This window comes from Hippopotamus amphibius, chromosome 17, assembly GCF_030028045.1.
Source record: "Hippopotamus amphibius kiboko isolate mHipAmp2 chromosome 17, mHipAmp2.hap2, whole genome shotgun sequence".
Classification (NCBI taxonomy): domain Eukaryota; kingdom Metazoa; phylum Chordata; class Mammalia; order Artiodactyla; family Hippopotamidae; genus Hippopotamus; species Hippopotamus amphibius.
In genome coordinates, this window is record NC_080202.1 from 63,860,534 (window position 1) to 63,885,464 (window position 24,931).

A 24,931-nucleotide genomic window follows, 5' to 3' on the forward strand; every position below is an offset into this window, starting at 1 on the left:
CTCGGAGATGACCAGCCCCGCGGTTGGCGTCCTGGCAAAGCTCCAGCCCACAAACCAACCTGCGGGGCTGGAACTCAGTCCCCCAGGGATCAGCTGTGTGACTCTGCGATTTCCTTCCCTCTGCCCTGCTGTTTCCTCATCCTTGATGACATCATTGAGCAAGAGAACCTGAAGACTGCTATTGTTTCTTATCTTACGGAACCAACCCCGTTCAAGTGTAAACTGTGCAATCTAACTGGGAGATCCTTCTGCAGCGGCAGGCCCAGGTTAGGAAAATAGAACACCCACTGTGCAATTAACATTATCAACACCTCCAGTGATGTTATCTCTGTTTTTCTCCTGTGTGCGTGCATGCATGCTTGAGAGCTTTAAAGACTGATGGGGACCCTGGACCGCTGGCCGCCCGGCTCCCCTGCCGGTGCCCCCGGAGTGCTCTCAGCCCATGTGGCTGGCGGCGCGTCGGGCTAGTGGAGGGGCTGATGGTGCTGAGGGAGCTGGCGTCCTGGGGCTGCCTCGTGCACTTGGCAGCTGCAGCAAATCTGACGGGAAGGGACTAAGTTTGCAGCTTCCAAGTTCACACTCCACCTTTAAGATGTGCTGGAGGGGTTGTCATGTGCCCGAAAATAAAGCCTCCCCCCCCCAAAGAGGTCTCTCTCGATGTGCTGATTGTACCAGAAGTTCATTCCTCTCACCGTAGGTGGGTTATAGTGACTAAAACTTTCTGAACAGTGTTACTGCAGCGGATGGCTCTGGGCGAATCTGGTGGTTCAGGATTTCAGGGTCGATGTGCAGACTCTAAAGTGGTTGTGGAATCCGGGTCGCGTCGAGTGTGGGGCACCTTCCCCAGGATTTGCACCCAGCGGTTTTCCAGGCACCGTCTACACAGCCAGCCCTGGTGACCACTCGGTTCCCTCCTCACCCTCTTCTACTCGGGCAGTCCTTACATCATCTTCTCCTACAGGGAGCTGACATCTGATACCCTGTGATGTCCACGCTTTGGTCCTAGAGTTTCCCACCTTTCAGGACAAACAGAGCTAGCTTAATCCCTCCTGCGCTTCCCAGACGTGCAGGTACTTGCAGGTGGCTCCCCGGGACCGAGCCCTCCCTTTCAGGCGGATGCCCGGGCCCGAGGGTGTGGTTCTCAGTCTCACCGTCTTCCTCGCCTGGAGACCACCTAAACCAAGAGCACCTGCAGCCACAGTACTGCAGGGCCTCGGGAGGAGTAAAAACTTGTGCGGGACGCACACCTCCTCCATCCTAGGTGGTCTGCCTCTGTGAACGCAGCCTTTCCTCACAGGACGCTTTGGGCGGCCATGCCGCCTTGTTAACTGTGCTCATTACATGCCTTCGTCTCTTCACCTGTGGTCTGTCCTGCGTGGCTGTGGCATCGTGACCGTGTGCAGCCTGCGCATAGCCCTGGTCTGACTCAGGATCTGGGGGGACATTGTGGCCAGCCAGCACACGGCCTGTCGTTGCCAGTCTCCCGTTTTCTGCCTGTCTGGGAAGCTTGGTCGTGTAGGTCCGCCACGGCCGAGATGGCGAAGCCCTTGGTCTGTCTCTGCCTCTCACGAGCTGGTCTCCCTCACGACCCTCATCGGGGGTGTTTCCTCCCTCCTGCCTGTCCGGTCTCTGCACACACACGGGCATTTGCTAATTACAGGTGCTGATTAAGGTGCGTGGAGTTGAGCGCCATCACGTTTAATTGTGGAAGGGAAATTCTGATGGCTATCGAGGAAGACATAGAGGAAATACTCATTGTTGCCTGTGGTGGGTTTAATCGTATCTGGCTGCCCCGCTCCCTGGGCTGGAGAGGCCGTGGTTTCTGACCTGCTTCCTTGGCACTTGACCCTTTTTGAGACCAATGCGGTCACGCTTTGGGGGCCTTTGGGGTTGTCGGGGTTGAGAAGGCGGCTGCCAGCTTGTCCCCGGGGCCTGGGCCACTCCGCCCACCCGTCCTGCCGGGTTGAGAAGGCCCTGTGCTGGGTGCACACTCACAGAAACCACCCAAGAACACACTTCAAATACCCATGAACAGAACCATTTCAATGATAATTCAGAAAAAAAAAAAATCCAGAAAATCTAGGGGAAAAACACATCTCAAAAGAATAAAAGCATTTCAGTGTTAAGAAAATTATTTTAAATTTGGAAATAAAGCATAACGGGAAACCGTGTTGGTCAGAGGCTCTGCTGAGCAGGGCCAGCAGAGGACTGTTAATTTCGGGTGTTACACTTGTTTTTGTTTGATTTTAGCTTTTTTAAAGTAACAAAGTTTTCATCGCATGGAGAAGTTTGTATCTATATGAGGTAACGGATGTTAACTAACTCTTATTGTGGTCATGTCATGGCCATCCTTTAAGTCGGTCATTATGTTGTGTACCTTAAACTTCTATGATGTTGTATATCAGTTCTCTCAATAAAGCTGAAAAAAGTAGCTTTAACACAAACAGCAAAAAAAAAAAGCTTTGAGATGTAACTCACAATACACAATCATTTGAATGCGCACGCTATACAGTCACTGGAATGGCATTTGAAGTCTACAGTGCAGTGGCTTCTGGTGTTTTCAGAGTTGTGCAGACACCAACACAGCCTGCTTTAGAGCGTTTTCATCCTCCCCCGAAAGAGACCTGTTCGTGGCGACCCCTCCCACTCGCGAAGGCAGCAGTGCCTTTCTTGGGGGACTGCAGTTCCTGTTCGAGCGGCTCTGCCGACGGAACCCCCTCCTCAGTGAGTTGATGGGGCCTGCGTTTTAAAATGCGCACGTTCTCTTTTGTTGTCAGCCTTCCTTCTGTTTCCCACTGTCTCAGAGGTTCCCCCGCTTTCGTGAGTCTTCTCTGATGACACAGCTTTTCCGCCTGGGGAGCGTTGCGCCAAGTGGACGCCTGGTAACCGACGTCTCCATGTTGGACTCTTAGCTTTTTTCCAATTTTTAGCTCTTATGGATAATGCTGTGATACGTCTCTCTGTGCCACACGTCTTTGTGGATATCTGATTTTAAAAAAATTAGTTGCTACGTGTGAAATTGCTGTGTACACAACCAAAAGTTTTTAAGCAGGTGACAAGGAGATGTGGCCACCGTCTGGTGGTTCTTGTTTTGTTGTTTGCTTGCTTGTTTGGTGTTTTGTTTGCTGGTTCTCATGCTTGTGTCTGATTACTGTCCTCGGGCTGTTCAGGGCTGTGTTCTCTCGTTTCTGTGTGGACCCTGCGGCTGAGCACCCAGCACCATGACTCGTGGAATCCTGTGAGGTAAATACCTGATAGGCTCACAGTGTAACAGGACAGATTCAGTTCTTTTTAAAAAATCTTTTATTGGAGTGTAGTCGATTTACAGCGTTGTGTTAGTTTCTGCTAAACAGCTCGGTGAGTCAGTTATATATACATGTATCCACTCTTTTAGATGCTTTTCCCGTATAGGTCATGACAGAGTACTGAGTGGAGTTCCCGGTGCTCTACAGTAGGTCCTTGTTAGTTATCTCTTTTATATATTGCTGTGTGTATATACCAACCCCAGTCTCCCAGTTTATCCCTCTGCCCCGCCCCCACCCGTAACCATAAGTTTGTTTTCTACCTCTGTGACTATTTCTGTTCTGTAAATACGTTCGTCTGTATCATTTTTTAAGATTCCACATATGGTATCGTCTGATATTCAGACAGAAATTTAATTCTAAATGTGCGCTTACTGATTTCCTCTCACGCGGATTCGAAAAGCATTTCAGGATCTTGTACCTTGCTACTAGGCATGTCATCTTTAAAGTTATAGTTTTAGTTAATGGTTGAAAAATTAGAATAAATGTAGGTGAACACAAGGGCGAAATGTGCAGTAAAATCTCCCCAGACACCATCCCTTCACCGCTTTGCTCTGTGTCTTCGCGGAGCCTTCCCTATGCAGAAGCGTGTACGTCCTTCAAAGTCGATAAACAGCTCTACGTCATGATTGTCAAATGCTAGTTGTTTTTTTTTTAAAGCACCGTGAATACGTGTAGGTTAAAAACCACTTTGGTGTCAAAATGCTGGATGACAATTTATGGTTCTCTTTTTTTTTTGGCCGCGCTGCTGGGCTTGTGGCATCTTAGTTCCCCGACCAGGGATTGAACCCGGGCCCTCGGTGGCAAAAGTGCCGAGTCCTGACCACTGGACCACCGTGGAATTCCCAACTTACCATATTTTTAAACTTACTTTGCCTTATATTTTCTGGCATGCGATTTGGAAATGTAATACTCATTTTGTAAGGTTGATTTTTTTTTTTTTAATTTTATTTTTAAAACCTTTGCTTGCTTCTCTGCTGCTCCCTCTGCCCAGGGTCCTTATTTGTGTGAAAACTTTCGCGGTTCCTTTGTTGTGAGTCTGTCCCCAGGGTTCACCAGCTGCCCGTGGGGATGGGAAGCCCTTGGACACCTTCGGATTTCCTTTTTGGAAACTTCTGGCCTCATCACTTTGTAACTGTGCTGTGTTCCACATCCTCACTGCCTTCTTAGTTCCCAACATACTTGATAAAAGAGAGGTGATTAGTGTAGAATGGCTTCTTGTGAGTTGTTGTCCAGGATGAGCAGAGGCAAGTACTTGATGGGTAGAAATTGACATAACGACGTGGACTGATTCTGTCACGTCAGCTCCGTGTACTCTCAAGAGAGGGAAAGCGTTTTATTTAAGGGAACCTTTCTGCATGTGTTTATCCCTAAGAATCGAAAACTGCCACTGCCTTGTGGCCGCCCTCTAATTTCTGCAGTAGCGTCGTCCCGCGTTTGCCTGTAGCGTGCCCTGCGTTTCTATCTAAGCTCCTGTATCCTGCTTTCACTTGCAGGGAGTTCTCACCCTCATGGCAACACCGACTGAAATCACAGTCAGACCAGAACATGGACTGTGAAGCACTTTTTTCCCTCACTTTACCCGCAGGAGCTTTGCAATCACATGTCATGGCTAAACCAAACACACAAAAGAAAGCACTGGATTCTGAAATAAGAGTGTTTACTGAGGGTTTGGAGCAACTTTGTCATTTCCTTCTGTGAACCGTGACCGAAAGCCGTGTTTTCTTGGTCGACACGGGGGACATCGCTCTCCGTCAGCGCCGGGGTCTTCCTCTGCCCCCACCTGCCCCGCCGTGCCGTGGAGTGGCCCACGCCTGTTTATAATCCCCTGGAGATGAACTGTCACTCACTTCGGGGGAAAAGCGCCTCGACCTCTCGCCTTTTCTGGGCCTCGACAACAGTGCGATTTCCACCACCACCCTTCGGTGAACTTGAGGTCTGGGTGAGAGCCCTTCGGTAAGCCTCCCACCCTGGAAGACGTGGCTTTACCTGCTTCCTGAGCTTGAAAGCACCTGTGTGTGAGTCTGTTTTCCAAACTAGACGTGAAGCCCGTGGAGAGACCTGAGCCTTCCTGACTTTTGCCACCATCGGGCCCCCCCCCGGGGAGGAGCTTTTGCTCCATAAACCTTTGCCCACCAGGATGTAACTACACCGAGTGCATCTTGTCCACTGCCTCTGTTTCTTTACTGCCTGCTTTCCTGCTACCTGCTGTATTTTAGTTTTTAAATGTTTATTTTTTGAAAATGTTATTGAAGGGGAGTTGATTTACAGTGTTGTGCTGGATTCTGGGGTACAGCAAAGCGATTCGGTTACACGTGTGTATCACACACACTCCTTTTCACGTTCTTTCCTTTGTGCTCTGTCACGGGATCTGAGTACAGTTCCCTGTGCTCTGCAGCGGGACCTTGTTTACCCATCCTCTGTGTGGTAGTTTGCATCTGCTAACCCCAAGCTCCCAGTCCCTCCCTCCCCCACCCCTCCCCCCCTGCAACCACTAGTCTGTGCCCTTTGTCGGGGCCCCCAGCCCCTGGGCCAGGGACCGGGACCCGTCCCCGGCCCGTGAGGCGCCGGCCGCACTGCCGTGCCCCATCACGCACGGCAACGCCTGACGCATCCTCCCACCCCAGGCCTTGGAAAGATCATCGTCCATGAAACTGGTCCCTGGTGCCAGAAAGGTTGGGGACCGCTGCTCCACGTGACTCTGTTTCTGATTCGTGGTTAAGTTCATTTGGGTCGTATTTTAGATTCCACGTATGAGTGATATCATATTAACCCCTATATTTTATATCTCGTTTTACCACCCCCCAAACCAGGATCTGTGTGTGACGGGGACCGTCCAGCCCCTGATCTGATAGACTTGTCTCAGGTGGCTTCTTCCTGACTCCTTGCGAGAGGGGCCCTGTTGAAACGTCCCACCTTAGAGGTTTCAGGGCTCCGGGCTCTGTTGGCCTCTCTCTGAGGCCTGTCTCTCCTCTTTCGCTGATTCCTCTTCTAACCACTCAGGGACACCATCGTTCTTGAAATTGCTTTCAGGGTTTTCACCATCTCTTCTCAGGTGGTTTCCAGCATCTCTCGTAGGCTGATGTCTGCAAAGAATTGTGCTTTATTAAACCCCAAGCCCTTCCACGCCTGCCAGCCTTCCTGGCTTCTTACTGAACACTTCACGGATATTTGTGGAAGGAGTGGCCAAATGGACAAACATGCAGCTTCCTTTTGAAAGTAGATTGATATAGATTATGAACTTTACAAACACCAGAAAGATCGACACGGTTCTTGGCTTTGTCCCTGACCTTTAGTTCATGACCAAGTGGCTTGTTTACTGAACAAATATGTGCAGTAAACATGTTGACTCTTCATGAGGCTGCTAGGATATCGGAGCTTTGACTTAAGGATGAACCTGAAGCCTAGGATTAAACAAGAGAGAAATTGAGGCTGGGAGAGTCGTAACCTCATCAGTCATCTGCCCAACTCTCCTCCCTGCCAAAAAGGCTTCCCGGGGCCCCAGTTTGGAATCTATTACAGTAGAGTCTTTCTGGACTCTCCCCTGATTCTCTTGTTCTCAGATACTCCGTGATGTTTACTGCCTTTTGAATTGGGAATGACCTTCATGACCAATGCTGAAGGTCACTTCCCTGAGCTCCTGGTCCCTTGAGGATGCCAGGTGTGTGTTTTCTGGGTGGTTTAATGCCTGTGTGGGGATGTGTGTTAGATCACCACTGAAGAATGAGAAAGTGCTTTACATAATCAGCAGATGTTCTGCAGCTGGGATCCTTGTTATGGTTTTGATGGCAAATACTAGCTAATGTATAAAGCAGGACATGTTCAGAAAAGCCCGTACCTTTACTTTGGGGCTTCTGATTACACTTCGGTATTAAACCCTTTAAGAGTTCTGACTTTATTAAACTCATTTGTTGTCGTGAGCAAGCGTGTCTGTACACAATGCCCCCAGTATTTTTGAACTGTACCATTTCCATTTCACATCAGCAGTTTAGGTTTGAAATAACTTTCTTTTTTTCTCTTTTTTTGCCGACAGTCACCCATAATCTTTGCAGGCCCTTAGTTTTCCCTGTGGAAGTGTGGACAGAACCCTAATTCACGAGTTTGTAATTGTTCACTGCCGCTTTGGGCTTAAGGCTGTCTGCAGTGTTCACCAGCGACGCAGGTGTATTGTACAGACACGAGTGTGCTGTCCCGCGGGGCTGTTACCGCCTGCCCGTTACCGCCTGCCCTCGTTCATCCCCCTTAGGTGACACCTGAAGTTGATGTTTTGCACGAAGCTTTCCCTGGACACTGTAGACTGACCTTCTCTTAGCAACGTGGGTTCCATTTGAGAAGCACCGTGTTGCTATTTTCTTAAACACACACTCATCTGAATACAGTTTTCATGTATTGAATTATTTACTTCCTGGCTACTGCCTCGGTTTATATGTATACGTTTTCCAGCCACTCACAGACTGAGTGGCCTATCCGGAAGTTCCGGAGGCTGGAAGTCCAAGGGCAGGGTGTCAGCAGGGTGGATTCCTTCTGCGGCTGGGAGGGGGGATGCATTCCGTGGCCCCCTGCCTGAGGGTGTGCTGGCCGTCAGGCGTCTCTTGCCTTGTGAAGCATCACCTGGCCCCTGCTTTCAGCTTCCCAGGGCGTCCGCTCTGTGCGCCTGAACGTCCCCTTTTTGTAAGGACACCAGCCATACTGGATCGGGGCTCACCCTACGTCAGGGTGATCTCATCTTAACTAACCATGCTTACGACAACCCTGTTTCCAAATAGCTTCATGTTCTGCGGTACCGGGAGTTAGGGCGGCCGTGTGGATCATGGCGGGTGGGAGGACACAGTTCAACCCGCGGCGCGTGGCTCAGTCCTGGAACGATCGGCTGACAGACATTGTCGTGTGGCGATCCTGGGTGCACGTGCTAATAAATTGCGCTGCGCGGCTTCAGAGGTGGGAAGGACAGCTGTTGCAAGATCTTAAACTCCATCACGGGGAAGGACTGGGGGCTTGTCCTGGATGTATGCGGCGTAAAAGAGACATTTTACACGTCGCTGCTCTGGTTTTTCTTCATCAGTACAGTGACATAATTTCTTAAAGGCCTTTGACCAGTGGAGGGAGAAAAAGAGCTTGACCACATTTAAGGTATTTTTTAGGCTTTTATTATGTACGTTTCCAAATATCTGCAAAAGTAGAATAAAGATCACGTACCCATCTCACAGCTTCCGTAATTGTTGGCTTTTGCCAATCTTGTTTCATTTATCCTTTTTTTTTTTCTTACTGGAGTCTGTTAAAGGAAATTACAGACATTTTTTTTAAAGGTAAATAAAGCAGGTTACAATTTGTGACTATTAAAATTAGGAAAGAGAAAGGTAAAACTGTTCCATAATATAAAATATACCCTGGGTTTTGCATTATGACTGAAGGAGAAAAAAAAAAGTGGGCGCTACAGGGAGGAGGAGGGGACGGAGAGGATGTAAGAGGCACCTCTTCATTTACGTGTTTTCCTTCTTAACTGGACCCTGCGCTCCTTAAGGTCAGGCACTGTCTTGGCCACCCTTGAACCTCCGTGCCCTGGGGAGGGGGTGGACAGTAGGGGCTTTATAAATATGCCCTGAGTAATTGAATAAGAGTGAAGTTCCCCCCAAAACCTTGCACAGACCCACTGAGAAAAGCACATATTTGGCTACCGGGCCAGAGAAAAGGAGAGAGTCTCCAGTTACGTTTCCTGACAGTCCCAGCACCGCATTTTCGCAGCCCTCCCGGGAGAGAGGTTTCCTGCTGAGCGCTCCGGGCCCAGGATGGGATTAAGTTATAAGCTAGAGGTTCCTTCTGCTCTGTAGGAGGTCATTCTTTATTTGCATCGAGAACTGAAGCATGAGTCCGAAGTGTTTTTTCCACCTCTGTCCTCCCAGAATTCTGGGTCTGCAGCTTCTTTTGCCTGCCAGTCTTGGAAAGGGCAGTGGTCTTTAGCAAGTGCCGTGCATTTTGCTAAAAGAGCACAGCCTCGGGTGTCCTTATGGCAGGCAGACCTGTGCTCCTGGACGTGAGTTACCTCGGCGCCGAGGAGACCAGTCCTGTTCCGCTGAAGCGTACTCGCATTAGGGCGCTAGACTGGAAGGGGAGAGAGAAGGCAAAGTGTGGTTCTAGAGCCCAGGTCAGCCTTTCCACCTTTCAGGTCCCCCACAAACCCCGGCCGATGTCATTCCAGACGGAGAAGTAAAAGACTTAAAAATACTGCGGTGAGAGCGAACCCTAACATAAACTATAGACTTTGGGTGGTGATACGTCAGCATGAGGTCCTCCGTCGTAGCAAGTGCCCCACTCTGGTGGGGAGTGTTGATGACAGAGGCAGTGCACGTGCGGGGACGGGGTCTGCAGGGGAAAGCCCTGTACCTTCCACTCAGTTTTGCTGTGAACCTAAAACTTTTAAAAAACTGTTACAAAGAGATGTTGCAGAGAGAAGTCTGCCATTATGGACTTTATAAACCCTTGGTAGAACCTGTGCAACGTTTAAGCTTCAGAACGAGGAAATCTGAAGGGCGTCCGGGTGGCGAGTGTTCAGATAGGGGTTCGTGTTGCCGGGTAGGAAGGCTTTATGCCCTTAGGAAGTTGGAAGGAAAGTTGGATTTTTAGATGTTGTTGAAGTCGGCGCAGAAACACTGCAGGATTCGAGCTTAACCGTCAAACCGTAGGATTTCCTTCAAACACTTTTGCATGACTTGTCATCTACTTTAAGGGATTTTTTTTGGTTCCATAAAGCAGATGAGCCTTTATACTACAGTTGAGGCATTCAGATTTTATTCATGTGTATTGATAGTTGGCGTCAGAAAAGGCCACCCCGCTTCAGTTCCGAGTTGCCTGTGGAAAGAAGCTGAAGTGAGGGGAGGAGGCTGAAGTGAGGGGAAGAGGCTGAAGTGACGGGAGGAGGCTGAAGTGAGGGGAGGAGGCTGAAGTGAGGGGAGGAGGCTGAAGTGAGGGGAGGAGGCTGAAGTGAGGGGAAGAAGCGAGACTGTCCAGCAGTTGCCTGTTGGGTCCTGCGTCGCTCTCATCCACATTCTTCTGTGACTCGGGGGCCGTGACAGGCCAGTCATCTTCAAAGCTTAGCTTTACTCCTTGGCTGCAGGGGAAGCTTCCATTCTGGTGATTCCAGTGCAAAATCCTTTGTTCCTTCAGCCCCCCGGCCCCCAGCACTCTCTCCTCTCACACCACCGCCTCCTTCCCACATCAGCCACAAAGGTGGGTGTCCCCAAGCCCCCTCTTCCTGGAGTCCTCACTCACCGCCTTGCCTTCAGCGGTCAGCCCCGTGGATGCCTCCAGACCGTGGTCTGCGGTCCCCAGCGGTCCTCGGACCCCAGCCCTGAAGCTGTCTTGCTGCCTGACACGTGTGTCTTGGTGGCCCCTCCAGGACGTCACGCTCAGCCTGTCTGAAACCGAAGCCCTGTTTACACCACGGCGCAGGGAACGTCTCTCCTCCTCCAGCCAGCGTGATTCCCTGGCTGCGGGCGCCCCCGTGCAGGCCGACCCTTCCGCGCCTCTCGGTGTCCTCCGTGCCCTTCCGCAACCTGCCGCTGCTCCCTTGTCACTCGGGCTCCTTCAGCCGCAGGTGCAGGCGGCGTGGGTCCAGCTGGCGGGAGCCACAGAGCGCACATGTGCCGCACGCACCCGTGTGCCGGTGGGTTAAACTAGACAGGATTACGAAGGGGCAGGTGTAGATGAAGAAGATGGAAAACGTGGAGGGGGTGTGATGGGTCACAGCCCTGGCGGGTGAGTGCCACGCCGACACGGAGGCCCGGTCCTCTGTCTGTCTGTCTCCTCCCCCCTGGTCTTCTCTGCTCTGTCTCACCCCCAGGGCTCGCCCCTTGGCCGTGACATGGCAACACCAGGAACGGGGGGGCTACCTCGGCTCCCTTCCCTCCGCATCTCGGGTTCCGTCCCTCAGCTCTTTCTGCAAAACACGTCTCCGTTCCAACCAGAGAGGAACGCACATGAGGAAGCATCCCTGGGACTTGGTGACATGAGAGGGAACGTTGGGAAGGAGGTTAAAGGTGATTCCTCCGGGGAACGCGGGAGAGGCGGTGCCTGGGTGCCTGGTCAGCAGTAGGACTATTAGGGGTTTTGACGGGGTTTATTTGGGAGAATGTGCACAGAGGCGTGGGGACAGTGTGCTGGCTGCAGAATGGCACTGCTTGTGCTGTGACAAAGCACATTGATTGGATTTGTTTCCATACAGCTTTAACGTATGAGAAGGCTGTTTTCATTGTTACAGATCTGAAACCAATAATTTTCTTTTAATGTGAAATATAATATAAGCTCAGTTTTTCGTTACTTTCTTTACAAAGCTGAAAGCAGCTCGCGCTCGCCTTAGAGATTTTCATTTCACTGTGTTCTGATGTGACGTTACCTTTCATTAATCCCTTCCAGCTAAGCAAAATTTAATTAAAACCATCTCACATGATGGCAACCATGTCTGTATTTAAAAAAAGGAACTCACAGAAGCTCAGCTACTCGTCTTCCGCTCTAAATGAAGTCAAACTATTAAATTTAGTAGGTTCCTTTTTTGAATTCAGGATTCGTTACATAATGGCTTTGACCCCATTAATTTTGGACAGCGGGATTTTTGTGCGTATGTTCCGCTTTATGTGGCTGTGAACTGAATTTGATGTGGTGAGGACGTGAGACTTGAGGGTGAAAGGGGATGATTGTGTAAAGAGAAATGGAAAGTGATATGTAAGTATGCATTTTTTTCCCCTCAGCGAGCATGGTGGTCTGTGTGACGTGCAAACAGGGATGAACCCATTTTAGGTGGGATGAAGTGACACAGTGTCTGCAGCATCTGGTAGGAGAGCCGGGCTCTTGGGGTGAAGGCCCCTGTTCTCATCGCTGGTGACGACGCTGACTCTTCACACGTGAGACTTGGGAGTCAGAGGCTCCTTCTCTGATCCTCCACGATCGCGTGAGCCCTTGGCTCTGAAAGCTTGATGTTCCCCATGTCCCCACTCTGCTCTGGCGTGGACTTTATTTAGAATCCTGCAACATGGAAGTAAATACTTCCTTGGTTTCGGAGCCAACTCCAAACTGTGAACACAAAAAATCATAAATTCACATAAGCAAGACTCCACGGCGGTGCCCCTCATTTATAACCTCATAAATCTCACTCCAGTTTGACGCCTTACTGACATTATATTGTGGTAAACTGTACAGAACATAAGATTTACCATTGTAACCATTTTTACGTGTACGGTTCCGTGGCACTTAGTATATGCTCACGGTTGTACAGGCGTCGCCACCAACTATCTCCAAAATTCTTTATCCTTCCAGACTCTGTACCCACCCCACCCCGTGCGGCCTCTGTTCTACTTTACGTCTCTGTGAATCTAGGGAGCTTGTGTAAGTGGAATCACACGGTGTTAGTTCCTTTGCGGCTGGCTTACTGCACTTGGCACGTTTTCCAGGTTCACCCGTGTCGTAGCAGGTGTCAGAGTTCCCTTTCTGAGGCTGTGACAGTGCACCGTGTGGACAGGGCACACGTGGTTCATCCATCTGTTGATGGCCGTCGAGCTTGTTTCCACCCTTGACTGTTGAAATAAGGCTGTTATGAACACCAGGGCACAGATCTCTGCTTGAGATCTGCTTCCAGTTCTTCTGGTTTTATACCCGGAAGTGGAATTGTCGGATCACATGGTAGTTCTGTGTTTAATTTCTTGAGAAACAGCTGTACGGTTGTCCACAGGGACTATACCATTTTACGTTCTTACCAGCAGTGGACACGGGTGCCGGTGTCTTCTCATCCTCACCATCACCTGGTATATTGTTTTCATCTTGCTTTTAATCACAGCCTTCCTAGGGGGTAGGAAGTGGTGACGGATCACCTTTTTTGTGTGTGATTGTGTTGGTGGCATTTTTAAGGAGGAATTTGCATTGATGACCAAGAGGCACTTCACTGCAGCTGATTCCCTGTCGTGTAGCAGCCGTTCACCGTATTTTTTTTTTTTTTTAAGTAGAGCTCTATGCATGAATGGAGGGTGGAAGATGTCCCTGGGCTTCCCATTTGCCCAGAATCGCTCTAGGACACGTTGTCCGGTGTCACCAGCCCCCGGGTGTCCATCTGTGTGACGATGACACAGAGACAACGCAGTCAGGGCCACCTGGTGTGTGCGGTGAGCCACGACTCGTTATAGTTGAGTCCGCTCTTAGCAGATTCGTGGGGGGGTGGGGTCCGAGCGGCTTTCAGCCCACCCTTTGCTGGTCTTTGTTCTCTTGAAACGAAGGAGCCTGTTGGGAGCCACCGTGAGCATCAGCACGCCAGCACCTGTATGTTTTTAGGGGGGGCGGATTTTTATGAATTCTTGAGCCAAACGTCGGTGAGTTCCTTGTTCTGTCTCTGAAACATACTTTTGACAGATGGCGAAAACGCGCCTTAATTTTCATTCATTTTACTTCCGTAAGTAAGATCAGAGGGCAGTGAGGACCAGGAGAGTACGTGATTCTCAATTTCGGAGCCAGGTAACGTGAAGAATCGCTATCTGGCCGGGCCTGGGGTCTTTATTATTTTTTTGTCCTCCCGTGTCGTTTGCTTAGTGTGACGGGCGCATCCCTGTGCCACCTGCCACTGCCGGGCCCCAGGAGCGTTTCACAGGGGATTAGAGGAGAGCCATTTTGTGCTTAGAAAATAATTGAATGAGGATTTACTTTGTGGCTTTAAGCTGCAGGATAGGTTTGTATTTGAAAGCCTCTTATTTGGTTATACAAACACAGGTGAGCCGAAGTCTTTGAAAATGCAGCCTGTCCAGAGTCGCAGAGGCCAGCCTGGGCTTAATTCAGCAAAGGCTCCTTGAGGGGCTGGGGGTCCAGCTCCAGAACACGGGGCCGGGCCGGACGTGGCTGCCGGGCCCCGTGTCTCCACACCTTCCTCCCTGCCTGCCGGGGTCAGGCAGATGTGTGCGGAAAGTGTCCTGTGTGGTAGGGACTCCCTGCCTCCCCCCGCCCCCGGATTCCCTTGCCCCATGGAAGGAGATGAGATGCAGAGTTTCAGAATTGCCAATAAAGGACAGAAACAATAGCTCCTAATTTTTAGCCCAAGGAAGTCTGTGCTGAGCAGGTGAACCAGGACGTTCTCTTGTTTCCCTCAGTCCTTTCCTTATTCTTTAGCCGCACTAGCAAGGCTTCTCAAATGCTGGCATTTTGTTGTCCCCAACTTAGTTCGGAACCTGAAACCAGAGGTCAAGGCCGGTCTCTGGCCCTTGCTCAGTTTCCTGGGACAGCCTTTCCCAGGCAGTGCTGCTTCCGGCCAGAGTCAGCCCAAGCCCAGCTCCTCCTCCGGCTCCTTCCCTGGGGCGGGGGCTGGGGGGTGGGAGTGAGCGGAGAGGGTCTCGGTGCTTCCTCTCCGTAACCCCCCCCACCCCCACCTCAGGGCGTGGCTGCAGGTTCTGTCTCTTCATCTGGTCTGGATTCTGAGTCTTTGAACAGGCCCTGCGGGGTCTTTACCCCCAGATAACTCTCCTGGGGGAGCAGCTTCTCTCTGGTCCCTCTGGGGGAGTCCAGTCACTTTAGATGTAGGCCTGGGGAGAGCGGCTGCCGGGGCGGGGCGGGAGGAGGTGGTTGGGGATGGGCGGGGCTTTTCTCTGCCCTTTCAGAGTCTACTGTGCGTGAGGGTGTGGTTCTTTCTAGGATGAAACTGGACATGGGATCTCAGGTGTACACGCCACACACTTCCAGCGGGAAACATGTAGTTGTGCCGACAGGTGAACGGGGATTGAGAGGACAGGACAAACAGCAAAGCAGCCGGAGGGATCTGAGGGATGTGGATCTTCTTAAGTGTCCACGTGAACGCAGAGGCAGTTTCAAAAAAGAGATGCGAGACTCGAACGTGTGAACCGTCAAGTCGGGAATCAGGATGAGCCTTTTCCCTTCGAAACACCATATCCGTACCCAGTGCGGTGAGGAAGTAAGGCTCCCCTGGCCCTATCCCTTTAGTGACTTGTTTTCCTGACTCCGGTGAGTGAGAGCCGACTCCGTGTCTGGGGAGAGCCAGCCCGTGGGATCCAGCGGTGCCGTCCCCGCTGCTCTATGGCCCGTCCGTAGGGAGTGCCTCGGTGGGCCTGCTTCAGCGGAAACACCGCCAACGCCCGCTGCTCTGAAGGCTGTTAGGAACCAAGTGCTGCCCTTTCCAGCGTCCGGGCCCCGCCCGGGCAGCAGGGGCTCTTTTCTCTGCCTCTTTACAGCACCCTCCCTGCCCCAGTGGTGCCTGGTGGGCAGGCGTGGCCAGTAGCCAGAGAGAGCCCCTCACTCAGGGCGTCTCTGCTTCTGGAGGGTTGCTCCTCAGGAGATCTTGAGTGTTCACCTTCCTGCGGATGCTTCCCTCACGGGTCCAGTTCTGCCTACGCAGGCCGAGCCTGACGGTGTTTAGAAAAGATGTACTTTCACAGTGACCTTGTATCATGACCATCTTCAAATAAAAGTACTTAAAAAGAAAACAGTCATCCTTTATCCTGCTTCCCTGATGTGGTTTACTCTCTTCTTCACCCTCTGGGTTTCCTACGTACACATCCTCACACACACATCCACACACGTGTATATACACTTTTATATATTTATGAAACATACGTAAGTGGTGTTTTCATGTCCCTGTTTTCCTGGCACCCATGTGCAGAATCTTGGCCTCACCTGTAATACCTTTTGTGCTCCTGTCTGCCGGTGTGACGTGGTGGAGGGAAAGGGCTGTGGGGTCCAGCAAACCTTAGTTTGAGTCCTGGCCCCACTGCATGGAGAGGGAGGCTGTAGGTGAGACCCTCCTCTGTCTGCCCCGTTCATCTTTCCGTCCTTCAGTCCTCTCCCACCCTCTCTTCTGTCTGCAAACATTGTGCACTTATCGCGAGCGGGGCGCCCGAGATCAGCACAGCGTTTTCCCTTCTGTGCAGTGTAGACGTCGGAGCACATTAAGCAGAGGTGTGGGGATGTGGTGAGATCGCGCGGGTGGAATGACCTGTCAGAGTGACACCAACAGGAGGCTGGCTGGATGGTGTCTGTGGTCGCCTGTCCCGTCAGTTCTTCCATTTCCCTGGCATCTCTTAACGTCCGTCTCTTAGGCTGCACAGTGACGGGCGATCCCTTCCGCTCCTAGACTATGCAGGAGGCTTCCACTGGCCCTTACGGCCCTCGTGTGCCAGGAAACGCTCCCCATCAGCACCATCGGCCCTTCAGAAGCACTGCTTTTGTCCGTGTTCACGCTTCCGGGGCTGTGCTTGCTGGTCTCAGACACCCCGACTGTCTCTCTGGCCCCTCCAGGCCTCTACCTGCGCCCTTGGTTTTAGGGTCTCGGCTCTCGGCACACGGGCCAGCCTCTCCCACCCTCTGCAGGCCTGGCCCTCTGCAGTTGGCTTCGTCGACTGACACGTGTGCAGGGAGGTGTAGTTTCGCGGGTGAGAGGGAGAAGAGCCAGGAGCCTGGGAGGTGCTCGCCTCCCTTCTGCACTGAAGACGGAGGACTCACCCAGTATTTCTGAGGGGGTGTTGTTTTGTAGCTTGTTTTTCAGCAAAGAGCAGTGATGCCCTTTGGAGCGGGACCGGAAGCGTTTGAGGAAGGGTGACCTCGGTCCTTTATGATTTTTTTTGTATCCTCCACGTTATACTTTTCATAAAAATCTTAGATTACTTATTCATTTCTATAACTAAAGATTCCTTCATTGATTCACCTTCAGGAATAATTACCAAAACCGTGTTGAGTCTGGAGGATGCTGGCTGTGTCGTCTGCCAAGGCCTGTGCACCATCCCTTCCCTCCCCGCCCCCCAACGGGTGCTGATCTCTTCGCTCCAGGGGGCGGTTTTCTCTAGGCTGGGTTTTGTCTTCAGGAGTTCTTGATGTTCAGAGTTCTGCTGAGGAAGTTCCGCACCCGCACTCAGGGATGCGTGCGTGTCACCTATAATAAATTCTTCTCTCCGTGTCTCACCAACAGCGTTGATCAGCAATCGCACACGTCTGTGTGCTGGTGAAGGGGCGTGCGAGGCGCTTCACGCGTTGCTCGCCGGCCTGTCCTCGGGAGAAGTGTCTTGCAGCCCCTGCCCCCTCTCCCTCGGCCTCAGAGCAGAGGAGCTCCGGGCCCGTCCGTGCTGGCGCCTGTGGCTCTGGGACCCGGAGTCCAGCCGGTGCCGCGCGTGGCCGAGGCGCGGGGGAAAGGCTCTGACCGCTGTTTGTGAGCCTCTGCCTGCCGCGACACTAAGTCGACTTCTGACAGCACGTTGGCCCTGTTTGGGAAACAGAGCTCTGTGTATTCAGCCTGGACGCTTCTAACTTCAGTTTTCTTTTCTCTCCACCAGTTTGCTGTTTTGTGGTTCACAAGAGGTGCCATGAATTTGTCACTTTTTCCTGTCCGGGTGCGGACAAAGGGCCCGACACTGATGTAAGTAGCCTGGAAACTGTGCTTTTGTGTGGATGAGGGTTTCCGAGTTTAATTCTGTTGACACCTGTACTGCTCCCGTTTGGGCACAAACTGTTCACCGGAAGACGTACCGATTCGCTTCACATAACTTTGCCTCTTAGTAACCAGTAGGTTTCTGGTCCTCGGGAGCCCCGGCAGGACGGCTGCAGGCTCCGAGGAGAGCTTGCTGTCGTGCTGGGTGTCCTCTTCAGCTCTGGGCGGCCCCATAGGCTAAATCCACCAGATTTATGGTCGTAGCTTTCACAGGCACAGTGAGTTCTTTTTGGAAAATGTTGACACATTTTACAGTGAACGAGGTAACAAACTGTTAGTTTGCCTCGTGGGGTCCTCGCTGCCTGGCCAGTAGGTGTGATGGATGCTCCTGGTGACTTGAATAATTCAGCACCTGTTTCGCTGAAGCTGCCCACGTGCGGACGCCTCATTTCGCCCGTCCGTGTGCTAACTCTGCCGTGTCTCTCCGTCGCACCCCTTGTTCTGTGAAAGCGGGGTCAGCGGCGGAGAGTGGGAGTTTGGGGGCGGGGGAAACACCAGTGCCTAAAATATGAGCTGTTACACGGAAAGTCATATTTTTAACTGAAAGAAAAAAAGAATTGCAGGGGAGGCCCGGGAGAGCGGGCGCTGCTGGATGGCATGTCCTGGACCTCTTTGGCCACTGATACTTACGTGACTTGCTCCAGGTGACTCCTGCTTTTGGTGTTTGCTCCGAGTGGTTGTGTGTCTTTGTTTTTTTAAAGCGTTAGGAGTGGATCGTCTTGCCTGGAGAGACAGTGTAGAGTGAGAGGAGAGGAAGTCAGAGGCCAGGAGAGAGCTCTGAGGAGCTCCATCCCAGAGAGGAAGGCAGGGAAGGAGGCCAGGAGGAGGCCAGGGGGGTGAGAGGCCAAGTTCACGGTGCTCTGAAAGGGCTGCCGGGCAGCTCTGATCACGTCTGTGATCTTGTTCTGAGTCCCCTGTTGGCTCCTGACATTCCACATGGACGGGACACACACCCCAGTTTGCACAGGACAGACTTGCTCACCTGGGAAGCCCTGGTTTGTGCCCATTTAGGCAGGTTAATCGTCTCCAGCACCCCCTCTCCCACCCAGGATTCTGTCCTGTCTTAGCTGATCACGTGGCCACCCTCCTCCAAGCCCGGAGCCGGGTGCAGAGCTTTCTGCTGTGAGACGTAGTGGCAGGTGCACCTGTGATCCCATCCGCAGGGTCTGCTCCTGTCCTACCCACCTTCGTGTGTGTTCACTGGCCTCACGTGTTAACATCCTCAAAATTTAAGCCATGAGATGAGTGCTTTTTTGAATCTGAGAGAAAAAGAAGTATGTGAGCTACGGAAAAGGTGCAGAGTCGGCCAGTCCTGCCCGTCTGATCAGGAGGGATTTGCATTCTTCTCCAGGGGGATGTTGTGCCTTTCGGTCCTTGGCGTCCAGAGGCCGTGCTGGCGGCTTTCTGGAGCCGTGACTTCCGGCCGTGTGCAGGACGATCATACGTGTCCTGCAAGTCTGCAAGCTGCCCAGACTGAACGCACTAGGGAAGTAGTCGCAAAAGCATGAAGGTGTCAGGACAGGAAGCTGAGCTGAGGATGGGGAATACATTTTAAAATCACACAATTATAGAGCTGGAAGGGGTACGAGAGAGTTTTCTGGTGAACAGTGTTTTATAGAAAGAAAATTAAATGAGCTGGCACAGGATCCTGTTGCCCCTGGAGTACCACGTAGGTCTGTGGCTGCTTCTTTCCAGTGTGGCGGTCGTGAAGGGAAAGAGAGGGGACCCTGGCCTGGCCACGTGGTCCCTGGAGCACGCTGACCACCTACTAGCTGGCGTCACCACTGCAAGCTCTGTCCGCAGGTTTAGAGAAGTGCTGAGGGGCGTGAAAAAGACCAGGTCAAAGGGCGGAAGGACTGGGAACAGTGAAGCTAGTTTAAGAGCATAAAATTACCCCAAGCATTTTTTTCCCCTGAAAGTTAAAAAATTTTAAGTTTTTCTCATACCACGGTGAATGCTTAAGATGCCCAGCGACTGTGCGGCTTAATAACGTCTTCACTGAGCTCAGTGGAGCCCAGAGCGTTTGCAGAGGGGGCGAAAGAGGCCACGAGTCTCCTGAAACCCACGGAGACTGTACCTGCTCTGTCACCTTCAAGAGGAAAGGAACGGAAAAGTACTGAAAAATAACCCAGCGGTACCCGGGTTCCAGAAGGGAGGTACACATTCTTGGAGCAGAGATGGTCTTCAGGTCTCAGGGAGCCGTGTGGTTGAAAGGATGCAGAAGTGCAGGGACCCTTGAGGAGGAACGGCTTCTGGGCTCCGTGGAAGGACCCCCTGCAAACCCTCGGGCCAGTCTCCCAGCCTCCAGCCCCTCCGGCCGAGCAGGGTTCCCTGGCCGGAATTTCCCTCGCAGCCTGGCTGCACGTAAAAGCCGTGATTTCTGAGACGTCAGGTGCAAGCCCGTGCACCCCGAAGAGAGAAGAAAAGAAGAGACTTGCAGAGACCCTGACGTTAGAGGCTGACTCGCGCGCCGATGCTGCCTGTCATCCAGCCTCACGGCGGGACGCGGGGACCGCGGTCCGTGGCTCAGAACAAGCAGCGCCCTCCCCCGCTGGCACTGCAGGGCGTTTCGCGTTGGTGCAGAATTTGGGTTTGCAGGTGTGTCCTCAGAACGCAGCTCGGGGCTCGGCCCCGCGCCCCGGCCCCGCATCCAGGATTTTATCAGAGGACGAGGAACTAGGACAAAACGGGTCCATGTGTAGGAATAGCTCTTTGCCCCCACCCCACCCAAATTAAGACGCGAGCCAGGCCGTGGCGGGTGGAGAGGGGAATGTCACCTCGTTTGGCCTTGGGGAGTGAGTGCTGCGACCTTGGTCTTCCGAGGGGACCGGCGTGCCCTCATTCCTTCGGCTGCCGCTGGCCGCCTGCCCCGATGGCTGTCCCTCCCCTGCTCTGCCGGGATGGAGGACGCCCGCCACGCAGGGCCCGGCTGCTCTGCAGACCCCTTCCCTCCACGTGTGACGTGTGCAGCTCGCGGCCTCTCTGCCCTTCCGTCTGGAGCTCGTCCCTGCTCTCAGGGGGCTCCTCGTGCGTGCCGTCTGCGTGGGAAGCCCCTCCTGCCGGAGCGAGCACGAGGTACTTGGGCTTCCAGGGTGCGTGTGTGTGTGTGTGTGTGTGTGTGTTAGCACAGTAAAGCCGTGTTTTCCGTACTGTGCTTTCTCTGTGCCGTCAGTGAGAAAAGCCGCAGAGCGTCGCTGTCAGGGACTCGCAGTCTCAGCCCTGCTGTGAAACGTCACGTCCAGACTCACCCCCTTCGATCCCTAAAGCTGTAGGGAGAGAAGAGTCTTGTGTGATGTGTTTAAAATGACACACGTGCCCAAGGACTCTTTAAACGTGATCCTGGCAGTATGCCCTGTGCGGTGGGTATGTGGGCGCTGGCGAAGGGCGTAGAGCACCGGGGGTCACCGGCCTCCTGGGGGTTCGTCTGCGTTTTGCGCGGCCGCCCTGCCTTTGTCCACCTGCTGCACCCTCACCCGTGCCCCTGGCCTGTCTGGGGGGACGCGGTTCCTGGAGGGCTTTGCTCTTCTTGGATCTGAGCTGTACAATGGAGCTGAATTCAGGGGATTTAAACATAGCATGTGGGTCATTACGGAAGCTGCTCTGGAGAGGGGGCGCCCCTCCGTGCGGGTGGCGTCGGGGCCCGGCGCACAGCGTGCTGCCCGGGAGGCACGGCGTCCGGAGGGAGATGGGCCCCGCGGGCGGCCGTGTGTCCGGAGGGGGAGGCTGCCCGCTTTGCCTTGTGACAGCCTGTGAATTCCAGGCTCTTAGAAACCGAGCAAAGGAGAAAAGGCAGTTAAGTTGTTTAAATTTCAACCTTTCGAAGCTGCATTTGTAACAAAACTCGAAACATAAAATAAATCTAGAAATAAATTTAATTAGCAGAACTTCTGTTTTCTCAGTGTGTGTGTTTGCATGTCATAGGGAAACAAGACCATTGTGGGAGCAAAACCCTGTTGTCCCCCCAATTTTTATTCCTGAACCAACAAAGTACGATTTGTAAAAGGTGCAGGTGCTAAAAAGTGGTGTTTAAAATTCAGCAGAGTGAAGTAAAGAGAGTCTGGAGTGGGGTCCTCCCTGGCGGTGCAGTGGTTAAGAATCCACCTGCCAACGCAGGGGACACAGGTTTGATCCCTGGTCCGGGAAGATCCCACTGCCACGGAGCAACTAAGCCCATGCGCCACAACTACTGAAGCCTGCACACCCGGAGCCCAAGCTCCGCAACAAGAGGAGCCACCTCAATGAGAAGCCTGCGCACCACAATGAAGAGTAGCCCCTGCTCGCCTCAACTAGAGAAAGCCCGTGTGCAGCAACAAAGACTCAATGCAGCCAATAAATAAACAAACAAACAAATAAATTTATTTAAAAAACAAAAGAGAGAGAGAGTCCGGAGTGGGAACTGGGAGCCCTCCCCTGCCACGTCGCTGAAAACCTTTCTTTCTGGATCGTGGTTTTCTTATGTATCAATAGAGAGGTTGAACTTGGCAATCTTTACCGTTATTTTCAGCCCTAAATAATATTCCGTCATTAAGTGTTTATCGGGGGCTGCAGGCTGTGAAGACGGAAAGGCCCTGCCCTCCCAGCGCGCCCTCCCTGATGGGCAGGACGCAGGTCCTCACACTCTAAGGTTGCACGTGACGGCCGCTGTCCGTGGGGGCAGAATAAGATGCTGCTGAGTTTGAGTGGCGGGGAGAGAGCGCACCTCACGGAGGAGTGAGGGAAGGCTTCCCGACAGTGGTGACGTTTTTAAGATTAACGTCCATTTTTTCCCAAAATGTTCTTTTAACAACGTAGACCGGTGTTTCCCTGCTGCTCCCGCGTGCCTCCCTCAAGGTGCTGCTTCCCGGGGGCGGCGCACTCAGGCGACGTGTCCTTGCGAGGGGACCCGTGGAGAGAGCGCAGGCCCCGGCGGCGCCCGGGAACCTGGGGAGGCAGCTACTCCAGGGAAGCGGGCCCCGCCCGCGGTGGCCGTGCTAATTCCCGCTCTTCAGTGGGTGGATTCCCTCAGGCAGCAGATTCCCAGCAACACAAGTGCTTCCTGCAAGGGAAGGCACTCCTGCTACTTTTGCGCCGAGTTAATTTAGCTGTGGGTTAAAAACAGCCTCCGAGACGCGCAGCCCCACCTGCAGTTCTGACGGATGCGCCGAAGCGGGGGCGGGGGACGTCCATCCGTCCGTCCGTCTGTCCTCACGTCCCGCCAGTGGGGTGTGTGTGTGTGTGTGTGTGTGTGCGGTGTGACAGGGGAGAAAGTGCCTCGTGTGGAGACCGGGGGAGCAGGAGGCCGGTGCTCAGGAGGGTCCCCAGCGGCCTTTCAGCCTCGTCCAGCGGCGGAAGTTGCCCCCACTCGGACGTCTTGGGAGCTTTCCTCGCACGCCGGCATGTGCGGCCAGTGACTCCTTCTTTTCAGAATCTCCCCTCTGCCCCTGTCAGGCTTTGAGGGTGCGGTGTGACTGTTGAGGCGAAGCGGCCAGAAGCCTGGTGGAGTCAGAGCTGATAAAGGGGTCTGATGAAGGAGGGTGGCCCCGTGTTCGGTCAGAAAGGGGGCAGGATGATGAGGCAGTCGGGGCTTTTCTTGGGAAAGTGATAAACCACCTCTGACATCAGATTTGAAAGACTTCTGTGTGTGAAGCATGGAAGGCACATAGGCATCACTGGGTAGCTTCCCACGGACACATGTTGTTTATACCCACCTGAGAAGACTGTTGTCTTCCCTGGTCGTCACGCGTGCGCAGTGAATCCTTCGTGGGACTGTCGGCTGTCGTTTCCCTTTGGAAGCCGGCTGCCCAGTGCAGAGCCTGGCGTGGAACGGGTGCGCAGAGAATATTTGTTGAAGCTGAGGACACGTGGATGAAGGTCTGGTAACCTCATTTGATCGACAGTTGTATTTACGTGATCTTGAATTACGTGGCTGGTTTTAGCCACGCGTGAGATTGTTCCTGAACTTGCCAGAATGTGGACATGGGTGTTTCATCAGCCGCACCTGATGGGCTTTCCTTCTCTTTACAGCAGCCATTTCAAACCATGGTCTCAGCTATTTGGAGTTTAGTTTAAAAAATGGAGGATTTCTACAAACAAGAAATGCTGGAGAGGGTGTGGAGGAAAGGGAACCCTCCTGCACTGTGGGTGGGAGTGTAAGTTGGTACAGCCACCATGGAACACAGTATGGAGGTTCCTTAGATAACTAAAAATAGAACTTCCACATGATCCAGTAATCCCACTCCTGGGCATATACCCTGAGAAAACCATAATCCAAAAAGAAACATGTACCGCAATGTTCACGGCAGCACTATTTACAATAGCAGGACATGGAAGCAACCTAAATGCCCATCAACAGATGAATGGATGAAGGAGATGTGGCACATATATACAATGGAATATTACCCAGCCCTGAAAAGGAACGAAATTGAGTTATTTGTAATGAGGTGGAGGGACCTAGAGTCTGTCACACAGAGCAAAGTAAGCCAGAAAGAGAAGAACAAATACCGTGTGCTGACTCATATATATGGAATCTAAAAAAAATGGTACTGATGAACCTAGTGGCAGGGCAGGAATAGAGATGCAGACGTAGAGAATGGACTTAAGGACACGAGTCAGGGGACGGGGTGAAGGGGAAGCTGGGACGAAGTCAGAGAGTAGCACTGACATATGTACACTACCGAATGTAAAATAGATGGCTAGTGGGAAGCTGCTGCATAACACAGGGAGATCAACTCAATGATGGGTGATGACCTAGAGGGGTAGGATGGAGAGGGTGGGAGGGAGGCTCAAGAGGGAGGAGATAGGGCGATATATGTATACATACAGCTGATTCACTTTGTTGTACAGCGGAAACTAACACAACATTGTAAAGCAATTCTACCCCAATAAAGATCTGAAAAAAAATAATAAAAGCCAAGTCTGGACAAAAAAAAAAAAAAAAAAAAAAGGTGGATTTGGGCAATAGCTTTTGACGGATTGGGGTCAAAACTTAGCATGAAGGCATCCTTGCTTCTTCTGACACAGACCAAGTGGCTCTGTGACATCAGACAGCCCATGAATGTACGAAAAACCACGTTAACCTGCGCCCGAGAGCTGGCGTCTGGGGCCCCTGGGGACTCAGAGCTGGAGGTTCTGCTTCCCAAGTCACGGCTCCTTCATGATGGTGCCTGATGTGTACTTAGCATCTCTGTGTCTGGTG

At 52.4% G+C, this 24,931-nt stretch overlaps 1 protein-coding gene across 3 annotated transcripts in view; it reads left to right on the forward strand.

Annotated features, from left to right (window-relative positions):
* PRKCA (protein kinase C alpha) overlaps positions 1-24,931 on the forward strand; it is a 346,357-nt gene that overhangs the window by 120,367 nt on the left and 201,059 nt on the right. For 2 of the 3 annotated variants that reach the window (XR_009049921.1, XM_057714548.1), the window contains exon 3: positions 17,603-17,685. The exons of the other annotated variant lie outside the window; for it this stretch is intronic. Coding sequence is in view for 1 of the 2 variants with exons in the window: in XM_057714548.1 (XP_057570531.1) it covers positions 17,603-17,685 (83 nt within the window). In the remaining variant the exon portion in view is untranslated. The remainder of the gene's footprint in view (positions 1-17,602; positions 17,686-24,931) is intronic. 3 annotated transcript variants of the gene reach the window in all.